The sequence below is a fragment of the Protopterus annectens genome, chromosome 8.part0, assembly GCF_019279795.1.
Source record: "Protopterus annectens isolate FY-2018-M chromosome 8.part0, PAN1.0, whole genome shotgun sequence".
In the NCBI taxonomy this organism is placed as follows: Eukaryota; Metazoa; Chordata; order Ceratodontiformes; family Protopteridae; genus Protopterus; species Protopterus annectens.
Genome location: NC_056741.1, coordinates 564,393,759 through 564,413,992, shown reverse-complemented (window position 1 = coordinate 564,413,992; position 20,234 = coordinate 564,393,759). Strand labels below are relative to the sequence as shown.

Genomic DNA, 20,234 nt, shown 5'->3' with positions numbered 1-20,234 from the left:
TAATTTCTGATAAAGGAAGTAGGACTGAAATTGGCCTATAGTTACTAAACTATGTAGATATGCCTCCTTTGTAGGATGGTATAATACTTTCCAAATTAAAGGGACATGTTTTTCAGATATGGGCCTGTTGGGAAAGCTACACCATCAGTAGCCATTTTAGGAAGTCAGATGGAGCTAATTGGTAACCAAGGAGGTTGGTTTTTTACTCAAGTGGGATTTTTGTGTTTAACAGCAGAAGTGTTTGCAGGAATAAAACTGAAGGTTTTTAACTGGGCAGGACAGTAGGAGAGAGAGAGAGAGAGAGAGAGAGAGAGAGAGAGAGAGAAAACAGAGGGGCTATGATTGTTAATAACTATATAAAAATTGAGTTGAATTGAGTCGTAAGAGTTAGCAGTTTATAGGGAGGGTGTGGAAGTTTGCCAGAACGTAACAATTTCTTTAAAGATAACCAGAAGAGTTTTGGATTAGTTTATGCTTGGATTGCAGGCTGATAACAGGTTTATCTAGTCTGATCTGTAGTTGTGTATGTTTTCTAAGGTGCTAAAGTTCGGAAACGCAATGAGCATTTATTTTTGTAACACACTCTCTCTGAAGCACAAGTTTCTTTGTTGGCTACAGTGCAGGGTTTGATATGATCCTTTTGGTACACACTGCAGTAAGACTGTTGAAAGTACTCAGGAAAATTTCATTAAAATTGTGACAAGAGAATCTAAAGGCATGCTTTTTTTGTATGTTCTAGTTACAGAGTTAGTGTTTTGAGAAAGATTTATTAGATGAGTTTGGTTGTACAGCACATTTGGTTAAAAAAAAGATTTGTTTGGATTGACAGCGGTGACTCCAAGGATATAATCCAAAGTGGAACGCCTGTTAAGAGATTTAACTGATGCTAGTGGTGGAGATGATCAGTTGGGTAAAGACATACAGGTTCACAAATGAGCTGTTCACAGAAGAGCTGTTAGTTCATGTTGAGGTCGCTAAATGTAACCGTTTTTTTGGTGAATATAGAAAGATGCACATTGGAGGAGGTTTTCTGCAGTGGAGATGTTACTGCCTGAAGGAATATATACGGTTGAGATAATTATCTTGAGTTTGAAGAAGGATAATGAGTTCAGCATTACTAAACTTTAGTATCTCTAGGGGCAGCTGGGTTATATTAAGAGTTTTTTTTCCAGATAATGGTTAATACTACATTTTGTTTTACAGATATGGTTAACACTACCTGCCATTTTACCAATTCTGTCAAGCCAGAGTATATTAAAGCCTAGAAATGGCCAATAGTCAAATCACATTTCTTTTCTTTAGCAGATTACTGTAACTACTACAGTAATCAGGAAAGTAGCTATAGTAATAGATGCATGAATATCTTGAATTTTGTTACACCTACTTCCTAATTCAGGAGGAGGAAGGACGTGGGATTCAGAGGATAAGTTAAAAACATATGAAGAAGCACCTATTAGAGTTGGAGGTGGGACTAGCACACTGTATAAGGCCAGGATTTAGGTGACCATTCCCAATGATTTTCTGTTTGGAGTTTTTACGGATAAAACTGTAAAACCACTTGCATTAAATTTATTTTTTTCCTCTGGAAATTTTGTGATTAAAATTAGTCTGACTTGAGATTTCGTTAATTGATGAGGTCAGAGCAAATTTCTTGGTAGAGGTAGGATAAGTTAGGAGAGACATTTGGTAAATTGCGTGTCACTATTGGGTAAAGGGTGAAACACTGTAGTTGGTGAGGTGAGCTAGCATGCTGCAGACAAAGTAATGCATCAGAAACATTGTGAGTGGTAAAAGTACAGACAGAATGGAAAGTAAGTTGATGAGGAGTAGTTAGTGAGTGTACATTACAAGCTTTTATTGCCATGTTGAGATATGGTAATGTAGTATTCGAGGTAGCGTCCTAGTGAATATGTAATGTTGCAGGAGAGTAATAGGAGACTATTACAAAACTACCTACTTTGTTAGTTGTTTACTAAGTTGTTTACTAACGACCTACTTTGTTAGTTGTTTCATGCATACAAAGTCAGGAGGTAAAAGCATTCAAACTCATTTTCTTTAAAATAAAAAGGATGGAGATCAAAGTCATTATTACATTAAGCAAAATCCCATAAAAACCCTACCCCAGTTAAGCAAAATATGATGCCTAGATATCCAAATGATGGAATAAATTAAGGATCAATAAGCAATACAGCAGAATTAAAAACACAAAGCAAACAAACAATATGGGATAGTTCCGTCAAAGAGAGAATGTGACTTAAAAAAAAATGACAAAGAAAAATGATATGGAGGAATTTCTCTCATAGAACTTTTTTTTTTTTAATTAAGGAGAACAATGGGTGGTAAGAAAGATTACGGTTATAAGAAATGCCTTTGATACCTGTAATAACAATCCCGCAAATCAAAATCTCAACTTGACATCTAGAACCAATGGAAGATCCATGGAAAAGACTTTCATTGATTTCACCAGACAACTACCATAGGTTCATAGGTAGGTACTAGGCTATTGGCCCTAGGTCCTGTACAAGCCTAACCAAAAGGCACCATGGCTTTCGCCACCCAAGAAAATTATTTTCCTGTGGCACTGTCGAGAAGAGCCACAGAAGTGATCCCTGGTGTGAATTTCCTATCTCCCATCCAATCATCAAGCTTTTTCTTGAAAAGTGCTAATGAGGAGCTTTGTTTGATATAGATAGGTAGTTTGCTCCAGAGTATGGGAAGTCTCTGGGACAGGAATCTATCCCTCCAGCATGTTCTGTTTATTGTGGTGACAAGGTTTAGGTCCCTAGAGCGTGTAGCTCGGAGGGTTGGGATTTCTTTAAGTGGAGCATGTCCAAAAGCTCTGGGTTTGACATAGCTTTGTGTGTTAGGCAGAGATCACCTCTGAATAGGCGATATGCGACGGAGTAAAGCTGCACTTTTTTGAGATGGTCTGCATACGGCATCTGTTTGAGGCCGGTAATCCTCTTTGTGAGGTATTTCTGCGGCCTTTCCAGTTGTTGTAGATGTCTTGTGAGTTACATACCAAAAGGGGCGTTGTACCCTATAATGGATCTAATGAGTGATGAGTAGAGGGGAACAATGACCTCTTTTTTCCTGGATGAGAAACCTTTTGTGATGAGGTGTGCCACGTAGAAGGATTTCCTGACTACTGTGGCAATGTGATTATTAAAGGAGAGACTACTGTCCACCTGTGTCCCAAGGTCTCATCACACTTTTGGTGTTAAGTAGACTACCACCTATGTGGCAGTTCATGGGTACAGAGTTTTTGCCAAAAGGGATAACAATGCACGTTTTGGCATTGAGCTTGAGGCCATGACTTTGACACCAGGCATCTGTCTCAGCAAGGCCCTTTTGTAGGATGTCCACATATTTTGGAGTTTTGATTATGGCTCCTGGTTTGCAGTCATCTGCGAACTTTTTAGCCAAAGACCTTCTATGTTAGCCTGTACTTCAGAGAAGTAGATACCAAAACAGGAGAGGACCCAGGACCAGGATCAAAAGGAAGTAGAGGTATGTGCTGGAAATGGAGGATATGTTCTTACGTAGACAAAAGCAATATTAGAAACAAAACAATTTAGCAAGAAAGACATACTACAGACCTACTTATTTTCCCAATGGCAGTTCCTAAGATAATACAAGAATAAAAGGGATACACATTCCAAAGTAACAAATATGAATGAACAAAGACTTCACCTTCAAATATTGGGGACAGTGGAACAAACCTTAAAAATTCTATTAAAAAGATTAAGGATTCTCAGAGACAAAAAAACATTTTGATAGCTATTAGAGATACCTTTTCAAGTATGCCAATTTACAAACTGATAGGGAAATCACATTCACATACACTCGAGACCTACAAGAAAATATAGGTAAACATTGTGAAAATTCACTGTAATTAAATTACCAAAAGAATATACAGAAAACATACCAGTCTTAAATTAATGATTGTGAAAATGTCTGCATAGTTCTTTCTCACTGTGTACGTCTGCAAAATCATTAGTTCTTGCTCACTGTGTACGTCTGCAGAATCATTAGTATGAATGTCCATGAAGGAAAGAAAAGCCAACAATGTACTTCAAAATGAAAAGAAACTGAAAATAATGCAGACTCATGCTAAACAAATGTCCAGCAAACTCCAAAGTTTGGTAATTCAGACACTTCTCACAAGATTTAGTACAGTACAATCTACTGTAGACTCAGGTGTCACTTGGGTGATGCATACCAGTAAAGGAGTCACAGCACTTAGTAATATGGTTCCATTCGACATAAAAAGGTGGCAAATAAAATGAAGCCAGTGTGCGCAGACATTGTAGATAATGTAAACAACATTTAATGCATAAGTTCCAAAGAGCAACCTGGGTGTAACAATACTGTGGGCCTTCCAAACTGAGGAAGTAGCTACATGATTTTACTTGACTTCACAAGGACAGTGCAATTCTAAATCCTCAGACTGGGAAGAAACTACAGACAAAATCTGCAAATGCATTACAAACCAAATAAACAGTGATAAGGCCTTCTCACTGATTATAGATGATGTCCAACTTCAATTAGGTGCACTTTATCATGCAGCCTCACTAAACTACTTGTGTTCAAACCACAGCAGACTAACTGCAAGACAAAATATGCCTATTAATAAAGAGGAGTTTGGTCCTCCATAAAATTATACTGTTCTAGAAAAGAAACATCAGATACATAAGACATTTTAATGCTTATTCTTTCTCAAGTTACATCAGGTATATGACACTCCATACAACCCTACAATAATGCATTAAATGGTTAACATGAAAGACAACTTTAATTTGAACTACAGAAAGTAGACACCAAGAGTTAAACAAGAATAGGACTTTCCACAGTAGCTGCATTAAAAATGATGCAGTCATACTCAAGGGGTACATTAAAGCATTACAATAACCACTTGGTTTAATAATTACAGATGCTCTATGTGAAAACCCTAAAAAGCAATTTACGATAGCAAAGAATAAAAGGGTCTTTAAAGCAGCTCTACAGAGTACAGCTGAAAACGTTTACAAAAAAACTAACAATCCTACCAGAATGGACAAGGAATTCATCTGATCCCAACTAGGATCAAGCAATAAGGGACTCGGAATATGAATTAAACAAAAACAAGAAGAAAACAAGATTTTCCATACAATGGATCAAAAACAAGGTTTTTGGAAGGAAAACCTTTGTATACTTAACTTCAGAGGAAACAATCCGCATTTTTACAACTCTCAACAAATACATGAGGTGCACCCTACATATTATTGCATTACTCTTCGCAAATAGTTCTTAAAAAATGATATAATGGTAAACATCTAATGCTTGAATACTTCAAAATGGCATTATCACACAAACATTACGATAGAAAAAAACACTTAAAGGCACACAAAATTACAATGTTCTATGTGAAATATTAATTCAATTTCAGTTCAACAGACCTAGTTGTGTGACATACAAATGTCTACATGGAGCATAACACATTAGAAGTTCATATTCAAGAATGGCCAAAACAGGAAACTCAGAGATGCAATAATAAGAGATGGAATAAGTCAGGCTTTGTAATAGAAGCACCAACCTCATGACATTTACTTGTTTAGCTGACATGGACAGCTCCAAAATTTTAAGTCCTAATAGTTTTATCAGACTGTAAAGTGGTGACATGGGAAAGTGTAGTTAGGCAGCATACAATGGTGTTCATTAGGATGACGTTGGTGATCAAGAAGAGGAGGACAAGTGTGAGAGCAGTGAAAAGTATCAAATGGTGAAGTTGAAAAAGGGTGATTGTGAGGTGGAGTTAAGGGAAGAGTTAAAACAGGCACTGGGGGGGGCAGTGAAGATTTACGGAATGGCTGGGTAACTACAGCAGAGATGGTAAGGGAGACAGCTAGAAAGGTGCTTGGTGTGACATCTGGACAGAGGAAGGAGAACAAGGCGATCTGGTGGTGGAATGAGGAAGTACAGGAGAGTATACAGAGGAAGAGGCTGGCGAAGAAGTGGGATTGTCAGAGAGATGAAGAAAGTAGACGGGAGTATAAGGAGACGAGGAGCATGGCAAAGAGAGAGGTGATGAAGGCTAAGGATAAGGCATATGGAGAGTTGTATGAAAGGTTGGACACTAAAGAGGGAAAAAGGACCTGTACCGATTGACTAGACAGTGGGACCAATCTGAGAAAGATGTGCAGCAGGCAAGAGTGATAAAGAATAGTCAGGGAAACGTACTCACAAGCAAGGAGAGTGTGTTGAGCAGATGGAAAGAGTATTTTGAGGGGCTGTTGAATGAACAGAATGAGAGAGAGAAAAAGTTGGATGATATGGGGATAGTGAATCAGGAAGTGAAATAGATTAGCAAGGAGGAAGTAAGGACAGCTATGACGAGGATGAAGAATGGAAAGGCTGTTGGTCCAGATGACATACCAGTGGAAGCATGGAAGTGCTTAGGAGAAATGGCAGTGGAGTTTTTAACCAGATTGTTTAATGAAATCTTGAAAAGTCAGAGGATTCCAGAGGAGTGGAGAAAAAGTGTTTTGATACCTATTTTTAAGAATAAGGGTGATGTGCAGAGCTGTAGTAACTACAGAGAGATAAAACTGATCAGTCACGGCTTGAAGTTATGGGAAAGAGTAGTGGAAGCTAGGTTAAGAAGGGAGGTGAAGGGAGGTGATGATTAGTGATCAGCAGTTTGGCTTCATGCCGGGAAAGAGCACTACAGATGCGATATTTGCTCAGAGTGTTGGAGAAATATAGAGGTCAGAAGGAGTTGCATTGTGTCTTTGTGGACTTGGAGAAAGCATATGATAGGGTACCTAGAGAGGAGTTGTGGTATTGTATGAGGAATTGGGAGGGGCAGAGAAGTATGCAAGTGTGGTATAGGATATGTACCTGGGTAGTGTGATAGTGGTGAAATCTGCAGTGGGAGTGACAGATGCGTTTAAGGTGGAGGTGGGATTACATCAAGGATCAGCTCGGAGCCCTTTCTGATTTGCAACGGTGATGGACAGGTTAACAGACGAGACCAGACAGGAAGCCCCATGGACTATGATGTTTGCAAAGGACATTGTGATCTGTAGTGAGAGAGTAGGCACCAGGTTGAGTAGACTCTGGAGAGGTGGAGATATGCTCTAGAGAGGAGAGGAATGAAGGTCAGCAGGAGTAAGACAGAATATGTGTGTGTGAATGAGAGGGAGGATAGAGGAATGGTGAGGATGCAGGGAGTACAGTTGACAAAGGTGGATGAGTTTCAAGTACTTGGGATCAACAGTTCAGAGTAATGGTGAGTGTGGAAGACAGGTAAAGAAGAGAGTACAGGCGGGGTGGAATGGGTGGAGAAGACTGTCAGGAGTGATTTGTGACAGACTGGTACTAGTAGGAGTGAAAGGGAAGGTCTACAAGAGGGTAGTGAGACCAGCTGTGTTGTATGGGTTGGAGATGGTGGCACTGACAAAAAGGCAGGGGTCAGAGCTGGAAGTGGCAGAGTTAAAGATGTTAAGATTTGCATTGGGTGTGACAAGGATGGACAGGAATTGGAATCAGTATATTAGAGGGTCAGCTGAGGTTGGACAGTTTGGAGACAAAGTCAGAGAGGCGAAACTGCGTTGGTTTGGACGTGCTCAGGAGGGATGCTGGGTATTATTGGGAAAAGGATGCTAAGGATAGAGCTGCCAAGTAAGAGGAAAAGAAGGCGGCCTAAGATAAGGTTTATGGGTGTGGTGAGAGAGGACATGCAGGTGGTTGGTGTGACAGAGCAAGATGCAGAGGACAAGAAGAAATGGAAACAGATGATCCACTGTGGCGACCCGTAGGGGGAACAGCCAAAAGAGAAGTGTTATCATACCTTACCATTGTTATTATACTCTTTTAAAAATGGCCCTCATCTTAAGCACTAATACACTGCACATTATGTGCAAATGGAGTCATATACATTTACTCTATGCAATCTGCTACCTTCCAGTGCATGTGTACACTGCATAACACTGAGTGGGCTCTTAATTTACCCATATGTGCTACACATACAAGTACACTTCTTAAAATAACTCATTTAATGATTAAAAAAAAAAAACAAGAGAAGTGCAACTGCCTCCATTTTCACTTGATGATGACAATAAATGTGTAAAGATGCATTTCTTTCATCTCTGAGGCACGTTACATGTAAAGCACTCCGGTTTAAATGCAAAGTTAGCTAGTTAGAATGATATGAATAACTTACTGAGCATAGTTCTTTTACAGAATTCAGTCAGAATATACACCTCAGTGTGACCAGACCACATCACAAAAGTTAAAAGAAAAAAGAAAAATAACCCACAGTTATCTGACAAACCACTTACAAGATTTTTTTTATTATGTCTGCCACATTGCAGATGAAACAAATACTAATGAAATGTTTTAGGGCCTTAACTCTGTCCCCACTGTATGTAACATCACATAGGAAACAGCAAGAGATTTCTCTGTATTTTTCTCTAATTTTAAGACAGAAGCCTGGCAACAGGTGAAGGCAGACCCATTTCTTCTTCCAGAAGATGATGGGGACTCTTGGTATACTGATGATATTACTATCCCGATTTTGTTTAATGACGTTTTTGAAGATCATCATTTCCCAGTCCTGCAGGTACCCTAAACTGAGTTTTCCAGTGTTTAAATCCCTTATAAGCAATTGCCCTATGTTACTTCATACAAATGTTATTTCAAAGCTCCATACCTATCCTAAGTTGAAAGGTTTTGCCTTGATGCACAAGACTGCCTTGCTTTTCAAAAGCTTAGTGGAAACTGAACTATTTTGACAGGACAGGCTGATAAATGAGCAAGTACTGTAATATATATGAATAAATGCTTACACGAGCATCTGAATAATTCATAATGTTATGTCAGAATAAATAAATTAGACTTAAAAAGGGGGTTAAATGTTTCACTATAAAAAGAATGAGAAGAGGAGTATTCAATAACCACTCTTTTACAGACTTCCTAGTGTCCATAAAGGTATAATTAAACCTCCAATATAGCATATTATTCAAGGAATTAGGTTTGGTAGTTGCCATACAGCAAACTTATTTATGGGGACACGTAGACAGCATTATTTAATTCATAGATATTTTCAGTTTAATCAATGACATATACTGACATGGGATGGTACAGAGAAAGAGAGAGATATTACTCAAATTTTTAATAGACAAGCATGGTAACCACCGAGGACTGCAGTTTACTTCACTGAACTGTGGTGCTGGTTTTAGGACTAACTAGGGTATATAATACAAGTCTGGGGTATAAATCAGCTAACACTACTATCAGGAGCTAGTTCTACACGGAGACAACTGCCATCTACCTAGCTTGCTAAACTCCATAACCATATTAGAATTTTTTATTAATTATGTGCAAGCATGCTGTGAATGCTAGTCTCTTAATTTTAGTGCCAATTTCATAAGAAGGGGCAGTTTACTACACAATACTGAAGTTGCTCCTTTCAAAATCAAATCTAAGGAGTAGGGCAAACTTCCAGAAGAGAACAGAAAATATAAACATTTTGCTAGCAAAAAAATAAAATAAAACACTGTCTTGTGCATTATGGGACAGCCTTCCAACTAATACAGCCATATCACAAACACTTAGACTCTGAAAAAAAGCTAAAGTCTTTAAATGTACCTGCTTTAGAGATTCAGGTTAGAAAACTAATCTTCACACAATCTTTCTTTCTTGGATTTTGCAATACAGTCCTACTCCTTGCCTTTACTTTAATACACCTCTTTTAAAAGGGACAGGACCTCTGCATAAGAGTTGTTCTGTAAAGACCTGCATTTATCTGCATGTGTGCATATGTTTTTTATTTGTTAATATTTCACTATTGCAATTCTAGTGTTTTCAGACTCTTAATATACTTTCTTTCTGTGATTATATCTTTGTATTCATTGTATATGTGCTTGTCATTTTACTCATGTATGCGACTCTTCAGCTACAATAAGCTCACTCGCCCGATAAGCAAACTAACAATCAGAGTTAACTACAAAATGCAGTTATTAAGTGTGAATATTTCTAATTGTGATAAAACACAGCACTCAAGTAAATAGTACACAATGCACCATGTATTTCTTGTTCTTCAGGCAACTTTGTGGGGAGACTGCCCCAACATATGAAACAAAGTAGTAGTAACCTACTACTAAGTGAATCTCAGATTATTCTTATTTGTTATGGCATGAATTCAGCCTTATAAAAATGCAGGTCATACAAGTGTTTAACACAAACAAGACTGTCTCAAGTCTTAGTGTTTCTGATGCAAAACACTGTGCATTTTGCCATTCTAAATATGACATATACAGCATTTACTGTTCTTTAAAATATATATATATATATATATATGGTTCTACCTGACATAGCCGAAACCACACAACACCGACAACCACATCACCGACACCACATATTCGACAGTCCATAAACACGAAACCACACATAACCGACAACGAAATAACCGACGGTACACAAACACGAAACCCCATACACTGCACACACCACAATAACAATTATTAAAAACAAAACACATCCCCATTCCACAAACCACACACACAACACAAGCACACCAAAATCCTTACAAGCCCACACTAAACCTTACCCTAACCCTAAGGTCCGTCACTATCGCACACTTACCTACCCGCTCCCTAACCCTAACTCACTTACTTCGCCACTACCGCTCCCTAACCCTAGCTCACTTACCCCACCCCTATCGCCTCCCTAACCCTAACTCACTTAACCCACCCCTATCGCTCCTAACCCTAACTCACTTAACCACCCCTATCGCCTCCCTAACCCTAACTCACTTAACCCACCCCTATCCCCACAGACCGTCAATCTCCACACTTACCTGCCTCAGACCAACGTCCGTCTACCGCATACTCACACAGCCTTTCCCCATGTCGGCATCCTCGGCGTTGGTGTTGTCATCCGTCGTGTCGGTCTTCTGCATTGTCGATGTTCTGCAACCCGCGATTCAAGGCCGGTCTTCTTCGTTTTCGATCTTCTGGAGCTCCGAATTCCGCTGTCGGTCTTCTGCGCTGTCGACGAAGTCAGGTAGAACCGTTGTTATATACCATATAACCTAAGCAGCATTACACATTATTTATATTTATTTATTTATTGACATTTGTTAACTGGGTTTGTCCTACTGAGCTTGTGGCCCATTTTCAGTGGAGACCTGAAGAGAAAAGCTCCAGTAGTACATTTTTAAACAAGTAAAATTTTAAACAATATTGATATAATAGCAGTTATAGCAAAAATATTCACATATGTTGGGTTATATACATAAAGTTAAAGTTGCATTAAAAAGAAGCTTTGTAACATAATTTTACATTGATATAGTTCAATAGGTCAACAATAAAGTTTTTTTGTTTGCATAAAATTATGCAAATGCCTAGTAGACACATTGGAGAGAGAGGTGTAATGAGGTATTAAGTATGGTTCTTTTGAGGGTATATAAAGGGAAGGAAGACTAGGTGGGGTAACCCCATCTTAAAATACTTAAAACTCCTTTTAAACAAGAAGCATCAACCATCAGTTCTGACATAAGCATTCATACATTCATATAAACGAAAACAAACCACACCAACAGGATCCTAGTTGCAAGCATTTTACATCACAAACCATACTGACACACTCCCAGTTGCAAACATTATACATCAGTTATTATCTACCCATTCATTTACAGTCAAATATTATATAGCTCACTTAAGTCCTGCCTTCTTACACTACTATCAGTGCAAGCATGCTGTGAATTTGTTTTTATTAATTATGTGCAAGCATGCTGTGAATGCTAGTCTCTTAATTTTAGTGCCAATTTCATAAGAAGGGGCAGTTTACTACACAATACTGAAGTTGCTCCTTTCAAAATCAAATCTAAGGAGTAGGGCAAACTTCCAGAAGAGAACAGAAAATATAAACATTTTGCTAGCAAAAAAATAAAATAAAACACTGTCTTGTGCATTATGGGACAGCCTTCCAACTAATACAGCCATATCACAAACACTTAGACTCTGAAAAAAAGCTAAAGTCTTTAAATGTACCTGCTTTAGAGATTCAGGTTAGAAAACTAATCTTCACACAATCTTTCTTTCTTGGATTTTGCAATACAGTCCTACTCCTTGCCTTTACTTTAATACACCTCTTTTAAAAGGGACAGGACCTCTGCATAAGAGTTGTTCTGTAAAGACCTGCATTTATCTGCATGTGTGCATATGTTTTTTATTTGTTAATATTTCACTATTGCAATTCTAGTGTTTTCAGACTCTTAATATACTTTCTTTCTGTGATTATATCTTTGTATTCATTGTATATGTGCTTGTCATTTTACTCGTGTATGAGACTCTTCAGCTACAATAAGCTCACTCGCCCGATAAGCAAACTAACAATCAGAGTTAACTACAAAATGCAGTTATTAAGTGTGAATATTTCTAATTGTGATAAAACACAGCACTCAAGTAAATAGTACACAATGCACCATGTATTTCTTGTTCTTCAGGCAACTTTGTGGGGAGACTGCCCCAACATATGAAACAAAGTAGTAGTAACCTACTACTAAGTGAATCTCAGATTATTCTTATTTGTTATGGCATGAATTCAGCCTTATAAAAATGCAGGTCATACAAGTGTTTAACACAAACAAGACTGTCTCAAGTCTTAGTGTTTCTGATGCAAAACACTGTGCATTTTGCCATTCTAAATATGACATATACAGCATTTACTGTTCTTTAAAATATATATATATATATTAGCTAAACCACATGCTGTCTGAAAGTTAAAATTCTATACCTAGGTGACGTCAGGAGTAAAGATCCAAAAAATGCTGTGACAAACATTTTTTTGCAAATACAAAATGGGAAAATGACTTTTAGAACTAGACCAGTATTTCTGTTGTAAACTAGACTTTCAAGTACAATTTAAAAATATATGTATACAAAAGTATTGCCATTTAAAAATATATGAACTCAGTATCATATTTATTATAATGTACATGTTCACTTCACTGCTTCATTGCTGTGTTTGCATTTGTAGCCACAGTACAGCACTGACCCACATGGACTTTGTTCAGACTCAGCCCAGGTGACTTGCACAATAGTAAAATGGAGGGTGACATAATCAAGCTCTGTACAGGAAGGAACTCATTAACAGCTCATAGACTAACTGCCACACAAGCTGTTTTAATCTTGGAAAGACAAGGATGTGAGGTATCAAGAAATAAAACATAATTATTCTCCTATCTGCTAGGAGTGTTCTAACTTCTAGTACGGAAAATATAAATGAACTTACAAAGAGTTATGGAAACATGACAAGCAAGTGAGCTTACCAGCATATAGTCAGGATTTGCACAAGAGAAAATGCAAGTCATGCTGTCAAAAATGACAAAGTCACACAAGTTGACAAAGTAACAGACATGAAAAATACAGCCATGCAAAAATTCAAAATGAAGCCAAAAGAAGAGACTGCAATTAAACTGCAAATGTCCTGTAGAAGTCAGTGACTGCAAGCACAAGAGGCAGCCTGGTCTTACATTTAATCAGACTTGCAGAATCTGTGCTAAAAATTTCTAAGATAAGTAAACAGAATATGTGCGCAAATGCAATAGCATGTTGTTGAACATAAATTATGAAACAAATTTGTTTTGTTTGTGAGCCCTACTGAACTAACAAGACCAAATACAGCAACACACAAATATGCATCTAAAGCATCAGAAGCAATGAGACAAGAATTTAACATTGTGGGGGAAATGTGCTAAGAATTAATAGGAAAAATGCTGAATTTACAGTAGGTGCAGGTACAATATGTAATGCACCTTAAATGCATTTGGGTTAAAATATACTTAGAGAGCTGTGTGCTCACTATTAAACATTCTAGCCACCAGATGTGGCCATTAGGTCACAGATATGCAAATACACAAACGGAATACACAAAATTATGTTTTCAATTTGTGACATTTAAACCAGTAAAAGAAGCACTAACAAGTACTAATATTTGGATAATCTAGCTTGTAAGACGCTAGGAATGGCAAAATAAATTCACATTATAAAACCATACACTGCATGTGTATAAAAACAATCAGGCAGTCACACAGACATTTCAGATACTGTGCAAAGCCATAGCAAAGATACCATACATAATTATGCTGACTTAGTTACAAGCCTAAGAAGTTTGCCATAAAAAAGAACATACAAATAATACAGATGCTATGCCAGTGATACATCATCCCAGAAGCAATACATCAGGAACTAAAGCAAATGGAAACCTCTGGTGTCATTAAGAAGCAGTTAGAACCAGTAAATGGAAGGCTACTGCTAATACTGTGAAAGCAAGACATAACTCACATTTGAATAATCCATAAGACTTACACAAAAATAATCCACAAAACCTACATAAAATAAAAAGGAGTACTATTTACTGCTTAAAGTAGAAGTTGTTGTCACCAAAATGCCAAAAGCTCTTTTTAATACTAAATGCACACCACTGGCAAATAAAGTCAAATGAAACAAGCTCAAAACTGTATATGTTTACTATGCAATTAGGAAGGTAGACTCTTGAACCTTCCACTTGTTACTTTATCAGCATCATATGTGTTACAGTTTATGCAGAAGTGAAAGCCAGATGGTGTTGTAAACAAAACAGTATATGGTCAGACACAAAGAACAGCATGAAACAAAACTGATACACTTGCTAAATAGACACACCATAAGTTTTAGTATGAAATACTCAATTTATAATAAGACTAACACCATATGAATAAAACGATCAAGACAAAGTATATCCAAATACCAACCCCAAGATGCAGGCTAATTACAGATGTTTCTATGAATGGTACAGTATCTTATATCCAATATTTTGAAATACCTGTATCACTAAAACAGAGTAGAAATAAAAGTGATTTTTGAAATACACGAGAAATTAGTTACAGATGCATCAACATTTAGACACTACAATGTGAACAGGCTAATTCTCCAGCAAGTAGATGGCAGTCACAAGGGTGTACATGCTATGATCCTACAAGAGGCAACACCAGCTGTATTTGGGCCAACAGCATTTACTGATGCACAAACAGGCTCACAGAGAAGGCAACTTATGGCAATAGTGAACAGATTTTAGAAATTTAATGGAATATGTGTGCACTGTACATGAGCTCAGACAGAAACGGATCAGAAAGCCTTGCAAAGCACTAAAATTCTTTGTAGAAAGCACTTTCAAGACTGCAGATTACACTACAAAAGCATAATCTGAAAACAAAATACTGACAGGCATGAAACTACACACAGTGGATATGCTGAGAAGAACTATACCAGAAAAGGATGCAGAGTTAAGAATAACCAATTAGAGATGTTTGTGAAATTATACAATTTAAAAAATGACAGCAACAACTGTAACAAAATGCCAGCAATAAACTGACAAGGATTTAGAAATGCAGCTCTGATAGGTGTTATAATTAAAGACTGGACTGAATGAAAATCGATAAGGACAGAAATGGGTCACTTTACTTTCAAAGAATAAATAAGCTGTGTCCAAGACTTTACAGCTGACAAAATAAAAGTTATCAAACAGTTGAGACAGATTATTAACAGTATACATTACTAATACTTTAGAATAATAAAGTTAAAGATAAAAAGCAAAAAAACAAACATTTAAATCATAAATACTTACTAAACAAATCAAGCACTGCAAAAGTTTTCAAATGCACATACAGTAACACCAGTCCAAACATATGTCAGCATACATACCCCTCTACCTGACTGGACATTCAGATTTTTTATTAAAAAAAGCTGTTCCCACAAAGCTATGTGTACATGTGATTATTCCAGGCACAACAAAACAACCAGACTAAGAGACACAAAATGTGTGAGCAGTGCACTGAAGTCTTCACTCCTAAGGCAGAAAAACAAGGATGTTTCATATATGATAATGTCTTGCAATATAAAAGTCAGTAATTCAGATGTACGGTTCAGTGAGACTTAAAACACACAACGTCCAGTCCGCATTATCTGTAACCTAATGGGCAAACGCAGAGAGCTATTCAAGCAGTATTAGGAGCTACAGCAAAATCTATAAGAGTAAGTGACCAGTTATGCTGCCTCATGGTGCTTGGTTCTCTAGTTTAAAGCTTAGCTGGGATGCTTTCCTGTGTAGACTCTACAAATCCTCCTAGTGTCTGTGTGAGTTTTTGCCAAATATTCCAGTTTCCTCCCACATCTCAAAGATATGATGTAGCTGAAATATTCTTCCAAAATGCCCACAGGTGTCTGCTGTGAGACTGAGTGAGTTGATCCTTTTTGAAGAACTCCTCAACACTGCACCCAGTGAGTTCTGGAATACAGTCATCTCCCCTGTGGCCATGAACTGGATTAAGGGGACAACTGTAGAATGAATCAATGAACTATGATACAAACACCTGGAAAACAATATAAAATAAATGAAATGCTGACAAGACAGAAATATAAATTTATAGAAAATGCAAAAAACTGCAAAATTTACAACTGAAGACACAGCAGGAAAACAGAAGACATTAGAAAGTGTGTGGCCTAAATCTGAATTTTTGGCAAATGCAACCAAACCAAGATTTTGTGGTGTTGACAATGTAAAGCTGCACAGAAGAAACCACAAACATCTGTGTAAAGCCAAACAACTTCAGATAAAAACTAAAAAGTTTATATTACATGTATTTAAAAAAACTGTAAACATCTGCAACAGGTTTCCTTTCAGAAAGTGAATGTTAACGTATGTTTTCTTATTCAAGGCATTTTCTGCATGAATAAATACCAACATTTTAATTACTCCCTGCGGGATGCACTGTCAGATATGCTGGGTGGGCAGATTGATGTGACAAGGGAGATGATTTTTCTGAGCTATGATACAGAATCAGAATTGCCTAGACATGGTTAGGCCTTGCTGTAACTAATTATGGTGGCTACCAAAAAAGCAGTTACTAGAAAATGGAAATCTAAACCAACTATGTTAGAAATAGTGAGTATAGTAACAGATATAAAACAACTGGAATGGAGATCTTTAGAAAAGGGTAGGAACAAACTACATAGGAAAACATGGGAATCGTAGGAACAATACATACAGGGGAGGAATGAGGTTTAAAAGAAGGCAGGACTTAAGTGAGCTATATAATATTTGACTGTAAATGAATGGGTAGATAATAACTGATGTATAATGTTTGCAACTGGGAGTGTGTCAGTATGGTTTGTGATGTAAAATGCTTGCAACTAGGATCCTGTTGGTGTGGTTTGTTTTCGTTTATATGAATGTATGAATGCTTATGTCATAACTGATGGTTGATGCTTCTTGTTTAAAAGGAGTTTTAAGTATTTTAAGATGGGGTTACCCCACCTAGTCTTCCTTCCCTTTATATACCCTCAAAAGGACCATACTTAATACCTCATTACACCTCTCTCTCCAATGTGTCTACTAGGCATTTGCATAATTTTATACAAACAAAAAAACTTTATTGTTGACCTATTGAACTATATCAATGTAAAATTATGTTACAAAGCTTCTTTTTAATGCAACTTTAACTTTATGTATATAACCCAACATATGTGAATCTTTTTGCTATAACTGCTATTATATCAATATTGTTTAAAATTTTACTTGTTTAAAAATGTACTACTGGAGCTTTTCTCTTCAGGTCTCCACTGAAAATGGGCCACAAGCTCAGTAGGACAAACCCAGTTAACAAATGTCAATAAATAAATAAATATAAATAATGTGTAATGCTGCTTAGGTTATATGGTATATAACAACATATATGAAAAATAATGTTTGCTAATTTTAACGTGTTAATACAGTTGGATTCATTTTACATAAATGTAAATGTGCCTATGTCACAAGTGATAATTCAATAAAGGTGCACAAAGGTTTTTAAAAAAACATTTTAAAACTATTACTGATTTGGGGAATATTACAGGCAAGTGGATTACTGCCTTACTTCTGTATTACATCAATACAGTGACACACTGTATGAATACAGTAAATATTTTAAACAGCAGCTAATGACCCACATAGATATATACATAACCTGCAACCCCACTATGTTGCCTTTTTGGTCAAACAGCACTGTACAACTCACAAGAAAGCATGTACAAGATTTAACTTACACATTTTGGAGCAAGAACCATAGGAAACTTCAATTAACTACATTAATAGTAATGCTTTCAAAACAATCCAAAGACTCTGCTTTAATAATTATTTCTTAAAAAGAAACAAACTGCACTGCTAAATTTTTTCCTCAACTGGATAATTTAAACCTTAATAACCTAGAACTGCAACAGCTCATACCTGTTCCCTATGTTCAGTAAATACTGCTGAACCACATTTCCCCCAGGACTTTTCATAATTTATCTAGCTCTCTGCTTACCTCGGGCAAACCCAGGAATATTTGTGACACATTTTAAAACACTAGCAATATTAACTTGAAATGTTGACAGATTAAGAGAATGTGAATTACCACATTTTCTGAAGTAAAAATGTGCAACTCCAATTACTGTCATTATTTAAGTGTAACCCACCCCTTTTTCTACCCAAATCACCAGTTTTGGAAGGGGGCTAAATGCCATATTTTGAACCAAAATATCTGGGACCTCCTTGAAAATCAATGACATCTGAGGAGACTACCTGATAACTTACTTCCATTATCTCTAACAAAAGGAATCAGACCCTGACATTGAGGGTCAAGGGGTGGAGTAATACTCTTTCTGGTGTTGCAACTTTGTCCTATATGAAACGGTTCCATATGCAAGAATGCAACTGACTGATTTCATTAAATATAAGAAAGGAAACGTGCCAAATCTTAAAACACAAAAACAGTAACTTTACACGACTGCATACCACCGGAAATCGGTGCTTCATAGCAGAAGCAAATTCAGCACGAAATGTTGATCAGCATAGGACACGTCACCTAAATGAATGCAGACTTAATCTACTAATCTAAGTAATAATCAATGCCTCCCTAAATATTGCCGACTGAGAACACCAGCACATAATACTCTGGAGGTGCAAAGGGCACAGTAGTTTTCTGCCAGGTGGGTAAACGAGTCGTCACGGTAATGATGGTGTACATACCTCTCGAGTGTACCTCATTACAAGGAACGTACCTCATTTGGGGTCTTAAGTTCATGTTCCTCGAAGTTCCACGTTGAAAGGGTCTGTCACACGTTCACTGTTAAGGAAGTTTTTTTAACTCATATCCATGGTAAATAGAAATTAATCACTATTTCATTAAAGGATATTTTTTCATAAATAAAACCATCGTATTTTAACCATCTTATGACCTTGTTAGTAAGCCACCAGTGTGTTCTACATTTTGCCCATTTGTTTCACATTATGAAGGCTAGTGTTCCTCGTTTTGGAGATGGAAGGTTGAATGCTATGTGCATCACAAGTAGAATGTATAATAAAACATCCAAAAACAAACTGCAGGAGTATCCGTTGCTCTGCAAACATCTTACACAGAACATGCTGAATGTAGGAATGCTCCACACTTCAGGCAAACTCATACTAGTTATTTGGGGAAGGGGGCATCAATTCAGAGTTCATTATGGCCTAAAAAGGGCATGAAAGTACTATGGTTTAAAAGAAAGTTTAAAGCAAGCAGGTCAACTATTACCCCAATATACTTTCAGTCTCGCAGTATCCCTGGCAGTACTTACCAAGCAATAACCGGGAAAACAGTCTACAAGTAAGAGACATCTTCGGTCATTTGCCAATGACACAAGGACTATGAGGGCCTTCAGTACTCTCCACAGGGACGAATGAACTGTCATCTAGGATGTGCCACTGAGCAGTAACTAACATATCAGTTTCACCATTCCTAGCTCAGGAAATAATTTTTATTTTACAATAAAGACGTACACTTCAGATATTATAAATGCCGGTCCTTAATTCGTCTAAATTTGAAGAAAAACGCATTAACAGAAAACTTAATGTTGGCGGCACCCCTGCCTAAAATGGATTGTGCGCTGCAAGCGGTTATGGGAATTGTAGTGTTTACCTCTTCAGGAGAAGTGGTGCAGGTAAGGTACTGCTGACAGTCCGCACTGATTTATCATTATTATTATTACCGTCGTTATTTTGTGTCGATTCAGTATTGTATGGCTATTTTCTGTCTATATTTTATTCAGGAAAAGTTCGTTGGCAGAAAAAGATATAGTGATCCAAAACTTTCCAACTGTATTCGGACACATTATTATTTTTAATCGATTTAAAACATTTTGTCTTATTCGTAG

General features: G+C 37.1%; 1 protein-coding gene across 2 annotated transcripts in view; it reads right to left on the bottom strand.

The window, feature by feature from the left end:
- The window catches only part of SUCLG1 (succinate-CoA ligase GDP/ADP-forming subunit alpha), an 833,973-nt gene extending 814,103 nt beyond the window's left edge, over positions 1–19,870 (bottom strand). The window contains exon 1 of one of the 2 annotated variants that reach the window (XM_044080064.1): positions 19,659–19,870. In XM_044080064.1, coding sequence (XP_043935999.1) covers positions 19,659–19,772 — 114 coding nt within the window. In that variant the 5' untranslated portion in view covers positions 19,773–19,870. The remainder of the gene's footprint in view (positions 1–19,658) is intronic. The other variant, XM_044080063.1, reaches the window with a different exon arrangement.
- Between the last annotated feature and the right edge of the window lie 364 nt (positions 19,871–20,234).